This window comes from Alosa alosa, chromosome 1 (genome assembly GCF_017589495.1).
Source record: "Alosa alosa isolate M-15738 ecotype Scorff River chromosome 1, AALO_Geno_1.1, whole genome shotgun sequence".
In the NCBI taxonomy this organism is placed as follows: Eukaryota; Metazoa; Chordata; class Actinopteri; order Clupeiformes; family Clupeidae; genus Alosa; species Alosa alosa.
This window is the reverse complement of record NC_063189.1, coordinates 24,181,499-24,202,228: the sequence shown is the minus strand read 5'-3', so window position 1 is coordinate 24,202,228 and position 20,730 is coordinate 24,181,499. Positions and strand designations below refer to the sequence as shown.

Sequence of the window (20,730 nt, the reverse complement as noted above, 5' to 3'; positions counted from 1 at the left end):
AAGGCATTTTGCAGTCCAGACAGTTCAGAAAATCATTTGATATGATGTATTTAATTAAGAGGAGATCAAACAAGGGATGGTAAAGTGTTGCTGTTTCTCTAAATTTTAAATTCCACTTAAGATTTGGTGAACAACATTATGTCAAATTGCTGGGTAGAGTAACTAACAGAAAAGCTATTGATGGAGAAAAATGAAAGAAATGAAGCTCCATACATTGTATTGTGGAATGAACTAAAATAATCCCTTTAATTTTCAGCACTATATTTCAGATTTTTTATGAAATTCAGGGCCAACAATGACCATAAAACAGTTGTTACAGAACAATTGAAAAGGCAGACTGGGTTCCTTGTAAACCTTCACAAGATTCTAAAAGTTGAAGTATAATGGAAATATAATTTAATTTTAGACTGAATAAAAAATAAAGTCTACTTGACCAAGATGCGGTTCCCTTGGTGCAATCAATGCCTGTCCTCCACAGTCTGCACTGAGATCTCCCACAGTCCTCTCGGAGACCCATTTCAGCACTCCTGCTAAGAGAGAGGATGGGCTTCTTTAATCTTTCTGACCTGTGGAGCCATGAATGGCCGGAGCAGCATGATACACTCAGAGTAGCCGTAGACGTCAGCCCACCTGCACACTTTCCCAATACCCGCTGTTCAGCGCAGGGATCGATATGCCTCAGAGCCGACCGGAACCATTCCTCCCTACAGCAAAGCCATGAGACTCGCTCCATTTTAGAGACCATTAGCTAGAGTTCAGAATGCTTTTAACATTTTTCTTTACTCAAAAAGGCACGCTATGGTTACATGGACATCGCTTGTTGAACACAAAACTGCATACACACTTCAGCATCAGGAAACCCAGAAAGCATCAGGCACTCGGACTAATTTGGTTTAACATCAGGATCATCTGAGTCGAGTACTTGAGCCGGATAAATGGTCTGGGGAAGATTTTAAGAGCCTAAAAGCCATCTGAGCAGAGTTCTACCTGTGGACCTGTATGCCAAAATGGAAATCACAGCAGCTCACCAGCATTGCACAACATCATATTCTCACCGGGATTATATCACTCTTTACTTCATGACCAATTTTCATCTAAGATTTGGACATTAAACAGTTCCTTGAATGGAGCTTCGGGCCTTTGAGAACCACGCTAAATGAATCATGAACCACTGCTCCTAAATACTCTTACTAAATTTCACTTTCAAACTATAACTGAGCTTGATTATAAATTCCCATCGGGTGTTTTATTGCCACAGGCCCTGGCATCTCTGGCCCTATGAGCGATTACGCTAAGCCCTCTGTGGCTCAGCCGTATGAAAAATACATCAGTTCAGAAATCCGCATCAGAGCCAACGTCAAATTGGTCCACTGTGTGGACCCTAGCTGTACATTTTAGGACTATTAATTAATGAATAAACTGCCATTTAGTGGATGAACTTATATGAACCCACACAACACATGCACACAGACTAGACAACACTGGGATTCACAACACTAATGACTATGTAAGCATAAGAGCAAAATAGGAGGTGTCCTAGGTTCATTACGTATCCATTTTGTAATGAGCAATACAATTAGGAGGCGATTCTGAGGGTACATTTTCCCAGTATAAAACTGTGTATGTGTGTGTGAGAGAGAGATAGAGAAAGAGAGAGAGAGTGTGTGTGTATCAGTGTGTATGATGTGTTAAATCAATCCAACCACAGGACAAAATAGTCTGCACTTCTGAGTATCAAAAGAATGACCATGAGGTTCCTCTCCTGAGAGGTTTTGTTGAACGGCATTATGTGTATGTATTTTTTTACATCTCAACCATTTTGATCATTGTCAAAAATTGAAAAAATGTAAAGTAAAAGACATGAAAACAAAAAAAGTGTCCTCTGAGTTCCTGAAATAAAAGAGACAGGAAAAATATCACATCTACTTTCATTCCAAATGGCAAGCAATGGCAGATAAGACAAGGCAGGCACATGCCAGCCGGGGTTAATGAGGACCACAGGAACTTCACAGGTTACAGTGTCAGGGAAACGAACGGCACCATATAATGAGTGACTCACAGTGGCCCACGAGCAACGAATCTGGGGAGAGAGAGAGAGAGAAAAAAAAAACTCTGTCTGAGTCTCATTGTTTCTGAAGCACACAGGCAGTTATATAAATTTTACAACCCCCTCCAGCCACAACAGAGATGATGATGTTTACCTTGCACTTCCATGGTTAAAACACTGCTTGGTGTCAGTATAATGTTTGTTACCGTGTTTTTATCATTATTTTCATCATAACAAAAATATTACTGGAAAGAATTAATTCAGTGCTTGTAGTAAAAATGGAAAATAAAGAAACTATTAGATTTTGCCAAAACAATGAAATGTCCACCCAAACAGATGCTTGACTAACACAAAATAGATGCCCACAGTACAGTTGTAAGAAGCTGACATAATGCAACATAAAAATCTCATTTATGGACTGTTAATTAAATGGCAATCCTTTCTTTTTAGAGCTAGGATAGACTATGAACATATATGGGTTGTATTCTCAGCTAAGATTGCATCGTGACCTTGAGGACATAGCTAAGTCATCACTAATAGATAACAGCTAATCATGGTTGATGAAATACATCAATTTTCTTTACTTAGGTGAGGTTGAGTATCGCAGAAGTATCACAGAACCTGAGTCCTGCTGCACAGCATTTCAGACAAAAGTGATGGAGAAAGTAAACTATTTCCAGTCAGTGCTTTACTGTAAAACTACCACATGCAATTGAAGTCGTACTAAGCGACTAAGCGAGAGTTAGGAATAAAGCGATCATTGATGGATACTATTTGTTGCTAAGAAAAATATAGGATAGCAAATATTTAACTAACCGTCTTCTTTCTATGCAGCAGAATTGAACAAGATGCGAGTCTTTTGAAAAGTATCAAAGCCATGGAAGAGAGGTGGTTGATAAAAACCTGATATGCTCTCAGGCCTTTCATACACCAAACAGCCATATCTTCTCCCGATTCATCGTCACAAGTCTTTAAAGTAAACACTGATGGGTCTTTTCACCTTCACTTTTAACAGTGCATTTCAAACGCCATTTGAATCCTGGTGCGCATGAGAACACCTACAAGCTTGTTGCTGTCACTGTCACACGGCTCTTGATGTGTTCAAATCAGACCCATGGCGTTTGCATCATGTCACAGGGGTTCATTTGAGTATGAAGAGCCTGTTTGTCACATGCCGAGCATGCTAACCCCCCAGCTATTTGGCGCCAATTAGATCATCATTAAAGCAACACCAAAGAGTTTTTTGTACCTTAAAATAATGTTTAGAAAATTGTTTCAGTGGTTCATCAACTCGTAACAGGGTGAATGGCACTTCTGCATTCGCTTCGCGGCCCTCTATCGGCTATAACCGCACTATGTAAGTTTGCCAGATCGGGTAGCGGATCTGTAGTTCGATGGAATGAGACATAAGAAACTACAAATTTGACTTGATGTCGCAATACATCGTACTAAAATCATGCAACATATTCTACCTTGTCTGTGGACATCGTTATTTGCAAAGCTGGCGCTGGATAAACAAATTGCGTGCGTGCGACAGAGGAAAAGTTCTTTGGTGCTTTAACTGCTGGTGGTTTTCGATTCACACACACCTAATGGCATGATTTAGAGAGAGACTAACAGCCAAACACAGGCAGGTGCAAGTCGTGGAACAGATGGGGACAATCAGATCTATATGAAACTCCTACTGCCTCACAATAATTGCATAATGTTGAATCTCCACTGGGGTGCCTTCAGGTTGAGCTAGTGTTATATTGGGAAAACTGAATTGAAAGACATTCTCTGATGTGTTCTAAATGATCTAACATTTGTGGTAGGAATGGGAAGGACTGCTACTGTTCTGTTCTATTTATGTTCATATTTGATGATTCATATCTGGAGTACTTAAAGAAACCATAATGTATGTAAGATTGTGGCCAAAACTGGTACTGCAATCACTTTCAAATGACTGTAGAGCAGTGTATCCCCTCCCCCTCGCCCCTGACTCCAGGTTGTCGAAACACTACTGAGACTTTGTGATTAGTAGATAGGTGGAGGGTGGCGCATCAGGCTAAAACACAATATGACATGACAAAACACAACATCAACATTAGTTGAGGGCTGCAACTTCACTTTTTAAATGACAATATCCTGCCTGGACTACTGTTGTCAGTGATAGTATTTGAAATTAACATGATTTCTTATGTCTAGAGACATATCAGGGCCATTTTATGATTAATTGAAATACATTTCTTATACGGTTCCTTTAAAGCAACACCAAAGAACTTTCCCTCTGTCGCACGCACGCTATTTGTTTATCCAGCACCGGCTTTGCAAATAACGATGTCCACAGACAAGGTAGAATATTTTGCATGACTTACAAAGTACGATGTATTGCGACATCAGATGCAAGTCAAATTTGTAGTTTCTTATGTCTCATTCCATCGAACTACAGATTCGCTACCCGATCTGGCAAACTTACATAGTGCGGTTATAGCCCATAAAGGGCCGCGAAGCGAATGCAGAATTGCCGTTCACCCTGTTACAAGTTGATTAACCATTGAAACGATTTATGAAACATTATTTTAAGGAATAAAAAACTCTTTGGTATTGCTTTAAGTCTTCTGAAATCCTTATATCACACATTGAGACATTGTGACCGATCAGAATGATCAGATCCTAATCTGTACACTATACCAACATGATATTTTTTGAAACTGCAGATAATAAATGTGCAAATTCACAATTAAAGTGTAGATTGCTCTATCGCTCTGTAACTGGATAAAACTAGTCAATGTTTCCAGTTTAATGTCATGGACTGCAGTGGTCGTCCTTTAAAGGAATGCCCTCCATTTTACCAATATTTGTCCCCTCCAGCAGTCTTCTCTGCTTGATTTTTTTTACTGTTAGTGTCTCAACATCTAAACAGAGGCTGAGTAAGCAAATCAATATCTCTTCCCAGCATGTTGTGCAGGGTTTAATTTGTTGAAAGGCAGAGGATAATCAAAGAATGTGGCAGAACAAAACAAAGCATGATAAAGGGGACTTCTTGTATTTTATGCTCGACTGGCATTTATTTTGCACTCTTTTATTTGTTCTTGCAACTTTAAGAAATCCTCATTCTGTAGAAGTAGGGAGCAGTTACCGTCAACAGTTTAGCTAGGAAATTGGCAGACAGGGAGAGGCAGGGAGACTACAAGCAAATCTAATGGGAGAACAACTCTACTACCAGCTCTGGCTCTCTTGTTTATATGCCTGGTATGGTCTTATACACTTTTCATATGAATGTCACTGTAAAATGTATGAATGCGGGTTGTAAACACGAAACCAGCTAACTGAATCACCACGGATAGGTAAACAATAGCACTGAACTATCAGCGAAACACTGAGTAGAGATTTCCTCACCCATACATTGCTATCCAGTACTTTTCTTATGAATTTTCAACCAAGTGTTAGTACCAATACCAGGCCTGTGTCATGCACAGTAATGAATAATGATATTACACAAGTGAGCAACTTAAAAAATCTTAACAGGATGGAACAGGGCCAGCTGAACTGCAAGTGTGGTCAACAGAGAGCGCTGGCAGCCATGGAGGGACCGTCTCTGAGTCTCTCGTCCTTTTGTGAGCACTGAGCACACTTTGGTTCTAGCTGGCTCTGTTGAGGATATGAAAGGGGCACACTTGGAGATACTGCAAAAATAGCAACACAAGCCATGGAGACTGTGCTATGACAAAAGCCACAAGTTCTAACAGACTCCCTGTCCTGAATTAAGCCTCTCTGCTTGTTGCCGGGCTAGCCTTACGGCCTAGAAAAGCAGAGCAGCGAGGCGATGCTGATGTCCAAAAACTGTTTATTTCCCTTCCCAAACAGGGGATATGGTCGTCTCAGAGAAAAAAAGAAAAAGAAAAAACTCCAAAACAAAACTAGATGTACCGCATAGCAGTACAAAATATGACCGCCGCTCAGTCCTGTACATCCGTTCCGCGAAAATAAATCACACTTCAATTTGTCTCCATATTTTACTCCATCCCCCACTCTTGAAACTTTTGTGTATGCTTGTTTGGCATGCCTGAGTGTGTGTGTGCGGCTGCACAGAGAGTAGCCTACTGGTGCTGAAAAGGTGAATAGATTGTAGAATAGCCAAAGAAGATGTAGCATTGTTATAAAACCTTTAACATCTCTAAACAATCACAAGTAGGGCAGTTCATCACAGTTCATTGCAACTGGATTGATGAAAGGTCACTTACACCTGTAGGCTACATTGTATTTGGGAAAAGCAAAAGGTATCAGCATAATGTTATTTATTTATTTATTTATTTATAAACAAAAACATCTCTGTCAGTTCCGTGCGTTTTCAACAGCTATCAAAACAAAGGTCATTTTGGATGGATGGATTTTTTTGTGAATGTTTCTTCTTCTACATAAGATTTTAGTCATCTTTAGTTCATGTAATACTTTATTGTCAATGCACAAATTAAGTAACAGTAGTCTGAAACGTTATTGTTAATGCACAAATTAAGTAACAGTAGTCTGAAACGAAATGCTGTTTTACATCTAGTGGTGCAAATAACTGACATGTCCAAATGGGCCTTAATGAAATGCGTCGCTAGACTGTTCATACACATTTTAACGGGCCAAAGTTGAAGAGCTGTTGTCCGTTATTGTTCGTGCAAATATAGGCTGATTCATGTTCCCTTGCATTGTGTAACTGAGGTCCATGGCTAGTCTGGCTTTCACCAGACCAACCTCAATCTTTTAAGAAATCAAAAATAAATAGCGGGCAGATCAGGCTGGGTTCACCAAGCCTTGTCCATAGGCACCGATATTGTTCACGCTCTGGCTATTCTAAATGTAAAAATGCATCAGGGAGTTATGACAAAACTGTAACTAACACACTATCCTAATAGAAAGCTGTTAGCTTCCCTAAGCTACAGGTAGGCTTATAAGGTAGGCCTATTTACAACATAAATTGTCAATAGGCTATGCTGGCGACACAAATAAAATCTCCTTTGAAACCAATGGCTTCGCCTTACAGTATCAAGCGGACTTAAACTGCCATATCGCGGGCGAAAAGTTGTAATAAAATTCACGCAGCTCCATGAGTCAAGGAAAGCGCGAATGAAGTAGCCACTTCTAAATGGGACCCACTACACAGTAGCTTAAGGTGTGTTGCTAAAGCAGCCATAATGAAATGAAGGTGTCATTGTTTGGATACTTCACACACACGTGCTTTTTAATTTCAGACTACAACTACCAAGCTGGAATCAAAGCACATCGATTCCCCTCTCACACCCTGCACGCACTTAAAACAAAATAAACAGGCGTCTCAGTCTCACGCATGTATAGGCAAAACTGTATCAGACCCGGTGTAACGTTGGTAAAATCTTCCATTGCACAGAATGATTTTTTGTAGCACATGCAACAAATGACAGTCGAAAGATACAATTACAGTGCTGCTATCAATTTGCTTGGTATAACCGCATTTATAGTTTTCTACAAATGCAAACAATCAAATTGGCCTCCATCACTCAACCAACGCTTGGTAACATTACCTAGGTCCTTATTGATATTATAAGATTAACGTACCTGCAGTAAAACCAAGCATGTCCGATAAACATCCTCAGATTTATTTCGCTTCAAGAAGAAATGGGAATTACATTTCATGTGAACATCATCCTATCCTTATTAGGCGTTCTCTGCGGTAAACTATAGTCCTTGTAGGAAGCGTCCATTGTTATTCCAACCCACGTTTAACTTCCAACAAAATTACGTCTCACTGCAACGATCGCCATCTAGTGGACAAAGCGACTACTTATCGCCAATACTGGAAATGCAGCCATGATGATGATGATGAATATATATTTTGGCTTTCTTTTAATCCTACTGAATTTGTAATTATGTATCGGCCGTTCTAATACCGATAGTATGTGGGTGCCTGTGTGTGTGTGCATGTGTATATGTGTGCACCGCCATCTACAGGCCAATGAGTGTAGTCACTAAATGTACACATAATCTATTTTTTTAAGACCCCCCCCATGGATGAAATTCTACGAAACTTGGCATACCCCGAGAGAATGCCAGGTCAATCATACAAATAAAATTTGGTGCAGTTCTGAACATCTTAACTGAAGATAGGGGCGATTAAAGCAGAATAATATTGCATTTTCATTTTTTACCGGGGGTGCAAATCACAAATGAGTGATTATGGGCCAGATTGATGTGGGCCCTTGAGACCAACATACCATAAAAGATTCTTCATCCTCGGTGCCACGGTTCAGGTAGTTATTTAGGAAAACACTGCTTTTTTTGCGGTTCGGGGGGCCCAGCACGGGGGGGGAGTGGACCCCAGGGGACGAAACAAAATTTTTCCGTAAAAGTCTAGTGGGGCTACATACCCACCAAATTTCATGTGTCCCGGTGGTTCGGTGTCCCGGGTATCGTTGACCAAAAATTCAGGAAGTAGATGACGGAAAAAAAAAAAAAAAAAAGGACAATCCCTATATGACCGCTTCGCTAGCTTTGCTAGCGGTGGTCATAATAATCAATTAAACTAAAGTATTTATACTTTTAACTAAACTCAAAGCAAAATGACTTCAATAATATAGCACTTTAAATATAGCTAAATGTGAAACTCTTTTTTCTGGTCATACACAGGTGCTCTCTCTTTGCTCACCTTAACCAACTCTACATGCTGTCTGGTCTGCCAGAAGGTCTTCATTGTCCCAAAATCAATCATTGTCTAACAGCCTTGAACCAAACAAAAATATATATAAATACTCTACATTAATAAAATATAATACATTATCCGGTTACCAGACATTAACACCACAACCTTTACAAATACAATAAACATACATACCCTGTTAAATACACAAACACCCTTCTTCCCACACAACAATGCCCCATTCACGCCTATGACGTTCACTCCGCCAAACTATAATTGTCTCTTGAGAGCTACCGTCGGGTCTTCTGACGAACGCAAACCAGGAAGTAAACAGACCACTGTAAGTGGTAAGCCCTGCTCTTTGTTTTATGCTAGTTTGTTTATTGTTTGCCACGTTTATAAGTTTATTGTCCATAGTACTAAATCTTCAGTTGGCCAGTCCTGAAGTTTACGTAGTTTATTGATGAAGGTGTTTTGTGTTTGTGTTGCAGATGCTGTTGCTTCAGTGACTGCCAGCTGCATGCTCACGTTTGTGCGGTACAAACAAAATAAAGGCCTGTGTGAGAAACGGTGTCGGTGTGTTTGTTTGTAGCTTGTAGTCTGATGTGGTGTAACACTGGTTACCGCACCGTTACATTTCCCCCCCCCTCCATGCAGCCTGTCGCCCCAGGACCATGGGGATAATCCCTTCAAGCAGGGTTCCATTATGGGTACTCCCTACTCCTCATCCTCCGGGATGCGGGACAGGAAGTCAGCCAACTTGTTTCGTAGGGCTGGAGAGACAGGTACCACCTGGTGACCCGGGAGTTGGTGTCCCGCATCTTCCCCAGCCAATGGAGTGCTCTGTGGTCCGTCTCCAGCTTGAAAGGTCTGCCCAGGAGGTTGTAACGGAGGGAGTCAAGGGCCCACTTGATAGCTAGGGCCTCCAACTCCACCGCTGCATATCGCCTCTCCCGGTCGAACAGGTTCCGGCTGATGAAGGCGACCGGCCTCCGCTGTCCATCCTCCTCCTGTAGCAGGAGCACCCAGGCCTACTCCAGACGCATCTGTCTGCACAATGAAGGGCTTTTCAAAGTCTGGGCTCAGCAAAACAGAGTCACTGCAGACTGCCCCCTTCAGATCCTGGAAGGCCACTTCACATTGCTCAGTCCAGACTACTCTATTTGGCGCCGCTGCCCTGGTGAGCTCAGAAAGGGGAGATGATCGCTCAGAGATGTTGAAACATCTGTACCATCCAACCAAACCTAAAAAAGCTCTCACCTTCTTTTTAGTTGTTGGCGGCGTACAGCTCCGAATGGCTTCAACCTTCTCCACCTGTGGGCGTATGACCCCACCGCTAATGATGTAGCCAAGGTAGTGGACCTCCCGCTTTACCAAGGCACACTTTTTTGGGTTGATTGTGAGCCCCGCTTCACGGATGCGGTCAAACACCTGTCTGATGTGGTGGCAATGTTCTTGCCAGGTGTTACTCCAGATGCAGACATCATCTAAATAAGCTGCAGCAAACTGATGGGTTCCCCTCAGAACACGGTCCATCAGCCTTTGGAAACTGGCTGGTGCCCCCTGCAGTTCGAAAGGCATAGTATTGAACTGGTATAGTCCAAAAGGGGTGCGAAAAGCTGTTATCTCCTTTGCCCGCGGACTCAGCGGCACCTGCCAGTACCCTCTGGACAGATCGATGGTAGATATGTATTTAGCCTTACCTAGCCGTTCCACAAGGTCAGCGATTCTAGGCATTGGGTAGGGGTCCACCTGACTGACTTGGCGGAAGTGTATGCAGAATCTTACGCTGCCATCCTTCTTTGGTACTAGTACCACCGGGCTGCACCAGTCACTGGACGATGGCTCTACGACTCCCAGTGAAAGCATCACATCCAGTTCCTCCTTCAACGCTGGCACCAGCCGCTCTGGCACCCGATAGCTTCTCCTCTGAGGGGATGCGTCTGGCTTCAAGATGATGTCATGGGTCACGAGCGATGTACGTCCCGGCCTCTCCTGGAACAGGTCACGATCCAGCAGCGCCCTCACCTGGTCCTGCTGATGGTCCTCCAGGTGCGACAGCTCCACGGTTCCGGTAATGGGCTCGATGGGACAAAAAGCTGCATCTCCACCCGATCTCTGGCGTGGTACTCCTTCAAGATATTCACGTGGAAGGTCTGTTTGCCACGTTCCGGCATCGAGACTTCATACGTGACGTCTCCCACCTTCCTGATGATGTCATATGGCCCATGCCACTTGGCCAGCAGCTTGCTGTCCTCAGTGGGCAGTAGTAACAGCACTTTCTGACCTGGTTCAAATGTCCGACCCCTGGCCTTCTTGTCGTACCAGGTTTTCTGCTTCTTTTGTGCCAACTCCATGTTTTGATGAGCCAGCTCTGACATATCCTCCAGCTTCTTCCTCATCTCATCTTCCTCATGGGGCAGCCGTGGCCCACTGGTTAGCACGCTGGACTTGTAACCGGAGGGCTGCCGGTTCGAGCCCCGACCAGTGGGCCGCGGCTGAAGTGCCCTTGAGCAAGGCACCTAACCCCTCACTGCTCCCCGAGCGCCGCCATTGTAGCAGGCAGCTCACTGCGCCGGGATTAGTGTGTGCTTCACCTCACTGTGTGTTCACTGTGTGCTGTTTGTGTTTCACTAATTCACCGATTGGGTTAAAAGCAGCGACCAAATTTCCCTCACAGGATCAAAAAAGTATATATACTTATACTATACTCATCTGGAGCACATATGCGGCCACACTCTGCTGCTCAGCTTTCGGCTCCTCCCACAGCTCCTTCAGCAGGTCCAATGGCCCTCGCACTTGCCGACCTTACAGGAGTTCGAATGGCGAAAAGCCGGTGGAGGCTTGTGGGACTTCCCTGTAGGCGAACAGAAGATATGGCAGCCATTCATCCCAGTCAGTTCCTGTTTGGCACACAAAGCGGCGGAGCATGTTCTTCAGGGTGCGGTTGAAGCGTTCAACCAACCCATCTGTCTGGGGGTGATATGGCGTGGTCCTGATCGCTTTAACCCCTAACAAACTATAGACCTGATTCAGTAATACTGACAGGAAGTTGCTACCCTGATCAGTGACTATTTCCTGTGGCACCCCAACCCGTGAAAACAGCTGCACTAAGCAGTTCGCAACCTGCCTAGCCTTAATGTTCTTCAGGGGGAATGCCTCCGGATACCTGGTGGCATAATCACATATGACTAGGATATAGCGGTTACCCCTCTTACTTCTCTCTAGTGGCCCTACTATATCCATGCCAATGCGGGTGAATGGTGTGTCAATGATTGGGAGTGGATGAAGTGGTGCACGTGGTACTGCCTTCCCTGAAGTGAGCTCTGGGCATGTGCGAACAAACTCTGTGATGTCAGTATACATATTGGGCCAACTGAAACGGCTACCAACTCTAGCCAGGGTCTTGTACTTTCCCAGATGGCCTGACCATGGGATGGAGTGTGCTAAGGTCATTACTTTCTGCCTCAATGGTTGTGGCACAATCAACATCTCCTGCTCTCCTCTGACCTGGTACAAAATCCCATTTTTCAGGATGTACTGCTCTTCATGCAACAAGCTACCTGAATTACTACAATCAGCCTTTTTAAACACTTGCTTCAGGGTTTCATCTTGCCTCTGTAGCTCTGCAATGTTACGGGGTATATCTATATCAATAGACAACTCAGGCTGCGGCCATACTTTAATCAACAACATTTTCCACCTTGTAGAATTCTGGGGTATTCTTACTGTATTCTGATGTGTTCATATGTTACTTCTGTGTGTAGTATACAACAGGGAGAGGTCCATATTATTGTACATAACTGTGCCTTAGGCCTGTGTACCCGCAGGAAGGTCATACAGGCCGATGTTTAGGAACATCCGAGGAACATCAGTGATAACATGGGCCGAGGGAGACAGCATGTCTGCCTATTCGGGCTAGTATCTCCATCTGGCCAGGGCCGGGTTTTGTACACTGGTTGGCACCTGCCACGTTGGCATGATTGACGTTTGTATGTTTTAGTATAACAGGCTTTGTCTTAGGTTTTGACAGGAGACGGATCGAGGAACAACCCAAGGAGCATCTTCTGTCGGAAGGCTCAGCAGCAGCTTCTATTAACAACCACAACTGTTAGACTCTGCACAGTTTTACTGTTTGAGACTTAGCCTGTGTTCTGTTATTCATTGTTGTACCATCTACAATAAATCATCATCTAATCCCGATCCTGATCCCGCCCGTCAAGCTTTATTGACCATCTTCAATACAGACATTAGAACTAAAACACAACGCAACAACCAGAGAATCCAACATTTGGTGCGTGACCCTTCATAAAAGGAGAAGAAAGATGACAACATTTGGTTATCATGACCCGACCGCAAGAGGAGAGGCAAGGCGAAAACATCCAACGGGTTCAAAGAGACTTGAGGGGCAGATTTTGGATTTTGAACATCTGTAAGAAGAGTCCATCTTGGCAGCCTGATTGGCGTGACTGAATCCCAGCTGGAAGCCTGCCAAGAGGGGAAACACTGCTGCTCGCACCCTGCATGAAGTGAAGACATTCTGACCAGGTGAAAGCAAAGAATCTTTACTCCTTTATGCGGGAAAAAGAACCAAAAGTAAAGCTAATTTATTAGATAAATTAGAAATTAAAAAGCCGCACATTAATGAGAGTATTGAAGTTTGTGTCATTAAGTGTTTTGATAAATAACATTACCTATATCAATGATTGATAAGCTCTAGATGTCATTTGATATAAGAAGTTTTCTGGAAAAAAGTAAAAGGTCAAAGTGTACACATATTTTGGGTAATTGGATAGGTCATTGAGCAATTAAAGAAGTAATCGATTAACTTCCACGGACAAGCTTGGGGGTTAAATCTTTTTCTTTTTCTGTACTGCCATTACATGTTAAGCTGTGTAAGTTTTATGAAATGAATGCTGTGCGTGTGCCAATGAAAATAGGAGTTGCTACAGTCATTATTTTGCTGAGTGAACTGTGTGGTTGTTTCTCAACGGTCTTTGTTTAGTTTAATGGCCCTAGGACTAAACTTAGTGCTACAGTGATACGGAAAGGAGGCGAAATCACCAGAGTGGGGGTGTTTTGGTTGTGCAGTATTTTGAAAAGTGGGATAGGGTTTCCACCTATGTTTTTTGTTGACTTGGTCAACTGGGAATTTAACGAAAGATCGTTAAAAGTGTGAGTGAGACATTAATTTGTCTGAGTTAAGTGGAACTGACACTGGTGAAAATTTTTGTTGTGGCATCATGCTGTGAGTAAAATAACTTACCAAGTGTCAGGTTACGGGCAGAGAGAGATAGAGAGAGTGTGTTTCCCTTTCCCTGGCAGGGGAGCGTGTGTGTGAGTGTGAGTGTGGGAAAAAAAAAAAAAAATAAGAGATAGACAACTTGTGAACAATTGAGAGGCGAACAAATTACTAACCAAATTTTCAAAGTGCAAAGTTGTCACTATATCACTACCACATCACAGGAAAATATAAAAATATGTTTAAAAGGTTCCCGTCACTTTTGAAACACATAGTACAATTTAATATTTAATATTAGCACAATCAGATATGGTTCTTGGTAGGAAAACTAAGTTACAGGCCTTAGTTGAGATACAAGACTATGTGTCAGATTGGATGGCAGTGAAATTACAATTGGGCAAATTTGAGGAAAAAAAGTTGGAATTAGAGATCCGAGACAGGATTTGCAGACATGAGACTGAGAGACGTGATTTGGAGGAACAACTCATGGAAGCGGATGTGTTGCCAGAACAGAGTGGAATGAGGCGAAGAGGTAGTCTCAGAGGCCCACTCAGCGGGGGAGGAGCCAACTCCTCCCCTTACACCGGCACCCTAGTGGGGGCGGGGGTGCCATAACCATGGTCACCCAACAGGCAACCAAGCACCCGCCTCAATCCGACTCTGCCTGACTTGGACTCAACAGCGCCATATGCCATGGTGGAGACATCTAGAAGTGCAGTGGACATTGATAAAGACAGCTTCATTGGACAGAATGCTGCTGTTATGGGGACCCCACATGGGCCTAGAAACAGCACCCCACCTGACCAACAGCCAGCAGGTGACCGGGAAACAAATCATTCTGGCCCCTTCAGCAGCCACTGCTTTCTACAATCCACAAAGACAAGGAAGAACGTCTGCAACCAACGATCATCAAACTGCTCCACTCCAGTATGGCTATTCACAGCCACTAGCCATAGCTTCAGTACCTCCTCCCCCCCATTGTTACCAATGCCACTGGCTACAAGCCCTTACCCACCTCACCCACCTGTCAGCTCTTTACCTCACCCCACCCCCACCACCACCTCCCTCACCCCCACCTGCACCAGGGAATGATGGGGCATCTACATCAATGCTGCCCAGGGGGCGACTGCTCGGTAACAAGGCCAAAGACAAAGAAAACCAGGCCAGCGATGGAGGACTGGGATGCCTGGGATGAGTCAGCTGACGAGGGCACTCATATGCCCTGTGCGCACAGTAGCCACCACCGACGGCGTGTCTGTGCTTTACCAACCAGAAGGAACTGACAACACCATCTATGCTACTGCCTTGCTTGAAGAACACATCGAAATTGAGTTCATGATTGATCCTGGTGCTGAACTTAAAGTCTTTTCATCCGACCTATTGAAGAAACACGAAATACCTCTGTCAGGCATCATCAATACAGCTGGTGGACCAACTGGAGAAAAATTCAGTCTAAAAGCAGACAGCCCCAGTCACCATAGCCATTGGAAGGAGATGGAAGTCTTGTGGAACCTGAGAAGGCTAAAAGAAAGGATCTCCTGGAACATCCTGCATGGGCTAAGGGAAGGAATGACTGTGGACTGTTGGAAATGGAACCTGTCAGACTGACTGGAAAACCACCTCCGTGTGTGAAACAATGTCCCATCAAGAACGGACAGATTGTGGCAGAATTGTTGGATGCAATGCAGCTGCCAAAGGAACTGGCAGTGATCAAAGTAAAGGCACATACAAGGCAAGACACCATTAAAGCAAGAGGCAATGCAATGGCGGATGCAGTGTCAAGAACAACCCATTAAAAGAAAAAGAGAGGGAGGAGATACTTGAAGCGACTAGCGAGAATGGACGCGGAAATGAAAACGGACGGATCTAGCGGTAACAGGAACATTTTTTGAAAAATGACGAGAAATGCATGATGAGAGTGACAAAGAAGGTCAAGGAAACATCTGAAGAGGGAAAACGGGAAAGTTTGGCCAACATCATAGACATGCAGAACAGCTCGAGCCGAGAAGAAAAATGGACTTGGATTGAAAATGCGGCAAAGCTCCATGATGACAACTTGTGGAGGTTTGGAACACGAACAGTGGCTCCAGAAAGTCTACCATATCTGACGGCGCAAATTCATTCGCTTGGACACGTGGGAGTGGAGAAGATGAGGAACAGATTCATACAGGTCTGGTGGTCATCGAAGTTCACAGCAACGGCCAAAGACATCGTCAAGCGGTGTGTCACCTGTCGGCAAAACAATCACGACAAGAAGGTTAAGTTGCCAATGCTGAAGACACCAGCTCCACCAGGACCATTCAGAGTTCTCCAGATAGATTACATCACTCTTCCCAAGTGTAAAGGCTACCGAGATGTTCTGGTTGTCCTGTGCAAGTTCTCCAGGTGGATTGAGGCATTCCCTGCACGATCTGGAATTGCACTACACACTGCCAAAGTCCTTGTGAAAGACATCATTCCCCGATGTGGATTGCCATAACATAGTCGGCAGTGAAGGTCCAGGGTGAGAGAAAAGTGGATACATGCAAGCCATTTGTAAACTAATAGAACCGCCTGAAACATGACGCTTGGGTAGGGTGCGAATTCTATCTGAGTTTCCGCCCGATCTTCTTTTAGGGGTGAGGTGTGAACTAGAGGGGAAGATTCACGGGAGACTTTCATTTTGACAGGGGAATTTATGGCGTCAGGAGAAATGAAAGGTTAGGGGATCCGAGTAGAATCTTTCTTTGAGAACCCGAGCATGCTCAGGGTGTTGAGGTAGTGGACTCTTCTTGACACAAACTCATGTTATGAAAAATTATAGACTTAGATAAGTCTTATAATTGATTTTGATGATTAAATATGTATGATTACTGATATATGAAATGTTTAATCTGAGGATACAATTACAATTGCAGATTTTTGAGAATGATTACAATTAGATAGATCAAGAGGGGGGAGTAATCCTGTAGTCCTGGTTCTAAAGGTGGGTTTCTGGGGACACCCGTAAGGGAGCTGAACACGCAGCAACGGGTTAACCGGGGACTCACTGGGGGACCAGGGTTGGGAGGTTGCTACACCCCTATAATAGATAATTATATATATTATTGTTTCCATGACTATCCTTCAACTGATACTGCTCTTTCTTTTCACTCCACATGTACCTATGAGGTTGCCGGGAGCCACAGACAACATCTGGGACAGAGACTTTGCCTTTGAACTGAACTGTTGCTGGCCGGTTTCCTGAACTTCCAAAAGACTTTGTTTTCCTTTTCTTTTAACTCTTAGAATGTGAGATATTCATCAGCAACATAATCAGTTTTTAAGTTTTCTTTCAAGGTGCCTGCACTTCTTTTCTTTTCCTTAAAGTGCCTGAGAAGTAATGCTTGGTTTTATTATTTTTCTATTTTTTGTTAGGACACATCAGACTCTGTTTTGCGATTGTTTGATCTATAAAAATCTGTTTTTGATTGATCAAGAGGGGGACTGTAGAATTCTGGGGTATTCTTACTGTATTCTGATGTGTTCATATGTTACTTCTGTGTGTAGTATACAACAGGGGAGAGGTCCATATTATTGTACATAACTGTGCCTTAGGCCTGTGTACCAGCAGGAAGGTCATTCAGGCCGATGTTTAGGAACATCCGAGGAACATCAGTGATAACATGGGCGAGGGGACAGCATGTCTGCCTATTCGGGCTAGTATCTCCATCTGGCTAGGGCCGGGTTTTGTACACTGGTTGGCACCTGCCACGTTGGCATGATTGAAGTTTGTATGTTTTAGTATAACAGGCTTTGTCTTAGGTTTTGACAGGGGAGGCGGATCGAGGAAGCAACCAAGGAGCATCTTCTGTCGGAAGGCTCAGCAGCGCTTCTATTAACAACCACAACTGTTAGACTCTGCACAGTTTTACTGTTTGAGACTTAGCCTGTGTTCTGTTATTCATTGTTGTACCATCTACAATAAATCATCATCTAATCGCCGATCCTGATCCCGCCGTCAAGCTTTATTGACCATCTTCAATACAGACATTAGAACTAAAACACAACGCAACAACCAGAGAATCCAACAACCTTCTGCCTGCGCTTTTGCTGTCGTGTCAAGTGCCTTCTCTTAGGCTTACTGTCTGCCATGTCCAGATCTGCATCAGCAAAAGGCAACTCCTCCAGTTCCTTCGCACTCTGCGCTCTTGTGACCGCATTGCAGTGCTTGACTTTGGGGACGAGGTCCCATAAAATGGGGAGATCGTGACCCAGAACTACTTTATAGGGCAGTGTAGGGGCAATTGCAACAGGCATAAAAAATGTTTGGCCACTAACAGTCAGGAACACCTCAGCTGTGCGGTAGCTCTTAATGTCACCATGCACGCAACACACTTTCACTGTTGGCTGACCATTACTCTCCTCTACAGGTACCAGGCTCTCCTGAATCAAAGTCTGTGAACTCCCTGTGTCCACTAGTGCATTTGCTGCCTCACCATTAACCCGTACCTGTACCAGCTGTTCTGTATTTGGTGTGTGTTGGATGTTTGGTGTGTGCGGCCTAGGTGTGCAGCAGATTGTGGTGTTCTGGGTGTTTCTGGCCTGACAGTTAGGTTTAATGTGACCCCGTTTCCCACAATAAGTACACCTAACCTCCTGTCTGTCTCTATCTGGATCGCGGTTAAAGCTAGGTCTCTGATGGAACTGACCACGGCTCTCACCACCCCCATCAGACTTACCCCTAGAAGTCCATCTGTTGGCGCTTGGGCCCCTGGTTCCCTGTCGTGCTGCCTGGAACACTTCTGCCAGGCTGGCTGCTTCCTCAGCGGACTTGGGGTCATGCTCTCTTGTCCAGACGGCCATGTCCGGGTTCACCATGTCCATGAACTGCTCCAGCACTATTAGCTCGCAGATGTCTTCCAGTGAGTGCTCCTCAGACCTCACCCACTTCATGAATAGCTCTCTCAAACGCACATAAAGTTCTTTTGGCGACTCACCAGACATGATGATAGCAGAGCGGAATCTCATACGATAGGTATCAGCGCTGATGTTATACTTTTTGAGAATGGCCTCCTTTACCTTGCCGTAGTCCTCTGTCTCCTGCAGGTCCATTGCCACAAACGCACTGCGTGCCTTCCCGGTCAGCAAAGGTACCAGCCTGATGGCCCATGTGGAGTCTGGCCATCTGCAGGTCTTCGCGACACGCTCAAATGTGGCCAGGAAATGCTCTGTGTCATCATCTTTGGTGAGTGGGTGGAGCTTGGGCTCCTTGAAGGTCAGCTGGGGCTGTCTCTCCCCCAGTGATGGAGACTGAGGTGTTGTGGACCTGGAACCGTCGCTCCCTTCTCGAATATCCTCCATCTGTCCTTGAAGAAGGTGGAAATGGTGGGTCAAGGTCTTCCATCGCTGGTCTTGGGACTGCACCTCCTTCTTCCACTTTTCATCACGGTCTGATTGAGCCTGTAACAGGGTCTTCACCAGGTTCGATAGCTCTGCCACTGCTCCCTCTGCTGGAGGTGACACCGCTGCAGCAGCGTCTTTAGGCTCCGTTGGTACTATATTGGCGTCCACCTGCTCATTCTCTTCCCTCTGCTGGGGTTGGGTCTTGCTCTTGGGTGGCATCTTCTCAGCTGCTCTCTCTGAAGGCATCCCAAGCACTTCTGACACCAAATGTTGCCGGGCTAGCCTTACAGCCTAGAAAAGCAGAGCAGCGAGGCGATGCTGATGTCCAAAAACTGTTTATTTCCCTTCCCAAACAGGGGATATGGTCGTCTCAGAGAAAAAAAGAAAATAATCAATCAAACTAAAGTATTTATACTTTTAACTAAACTTAAAGCAAAATGACTTCAATAATATAGCACTTTAAATATAGCTAAATGTGAAACTCTTTTCTCTGGTCATACACAGGTGCTCTCTCTTTGCTCACCTTAACCAACTCTACATGCTGTCTGGTCTGCCACAGGTCTTCTAGCCCCTGGCCAGAACCTCATTGTCCCAAAATCAATCATTGTCTAACAAATATATATAAATACTCTACATTAATAAAATATAATACATTATCCAGTTACCAGACATTAACACCACAACCTTTACAAATAAAATAAACATACATACCCTGTTAAATACACAAACACCCTTCTTCCCACACAACAATGCCCCATTCACGCCTATGACGTTCACTCCGCCAAACTATAATTGTCTCTTGAGAGCTACCGTCGGGTCTTCTGATGAACGCAAACCAGGAAGTAAACAGACCACCGTAAGTGGTAAGCCCTGCTCTTTGTTTTATGCTAGTTTGTTTATTGTTTGCCACGTTTATAAGTTTATTGTCCATAGTACTAAACCTTCAGTTGGCCAGTCAAGTTTACGTAGTTTATTGACGAAGGTGTTTTGTGTTTGTGTTGCAGATGCTGTTGCTTCAGTGACTGCCAGCTGCATGCTCACGTTCGTGCGGTACAAACAAAATAAAGGCCTGTGTGAGAAACGGTGTCGGTGTGTTTGTTTGTAGCAATAGCTTGTAGTCTGATGTGGTGTAACACTGGTAACGGGCTACCGCACCGCATTCTACATACTCGACGCACCCGACTGGTAGCGCGACACCGTGACGTCAAAATGACGTAGATCTTGCTGGCGCGCCAGGATTTTAAGTGCGCCACATACTCGACGCACCCGACCTGTAGCGCGACAATGTGACGTCACAGAAGCGCCGTAACCATTTATACTCGCGCGTCGTGGTCACGACACTAGTTGCAATATTCTCCTGAACAGAGGTGTCGCTGTTGTGAAAAGATTAACGCTAACTACGTTACACAGCAGAAGAAGCTGCATTAAGAAACA

The 20,730-nt window shown here is 44.2% G+C and overlaps 1 protein-coding gene across 1 annotated transcript; it reads right to left on the bottom strand.

Moving 5' to 3' along the window:
- Positions 1 to 1,946: 1,946 nt before the first annotated feature.
- On the bottom strand, positions 1,947 to 19,823 carry LOC125291934. Its single transcript, XM_048238950.1, has 3 exons — positions 19,820 to 19,823; positions 18,633 to 19,587; positions 1,947 to 2,080 (listed from the first exon to the last, which is right to left on the bottom strand). The coding sequence occupies exons 2-3, from the start codon at positions 19,540 to 19,542 to the stop codon at positions 2,022 to 2,024; spliced, it is 969 nt and encodes a 322-aa protein (XP_048094907.1). The 5' UTR covers positions 19,543 to 19,587; positions 19,820 to 19,823; the 3' UTR covers positions 1,947 to 2,021.
- Positions 19,824 to 20,730: the final 907 nt, after the last annotated feature.

Coding starts and splice junctions, on each gene's coding strand:
- LOC125291934 (XM_048238950.1), bottom strand. CDS start 19,542: ATGCCTTCAGAGAGAGCAGCTGAGAAGATGCCACCCAAGAGCAAGACC. Junction 2,081..18,632: donor CAACAGATGGACTTCTAGGG/GTAAGTCTGATG, acceptor CTCTCTCCCCAG/ATTCGTTGCTCGTGGGCCAC.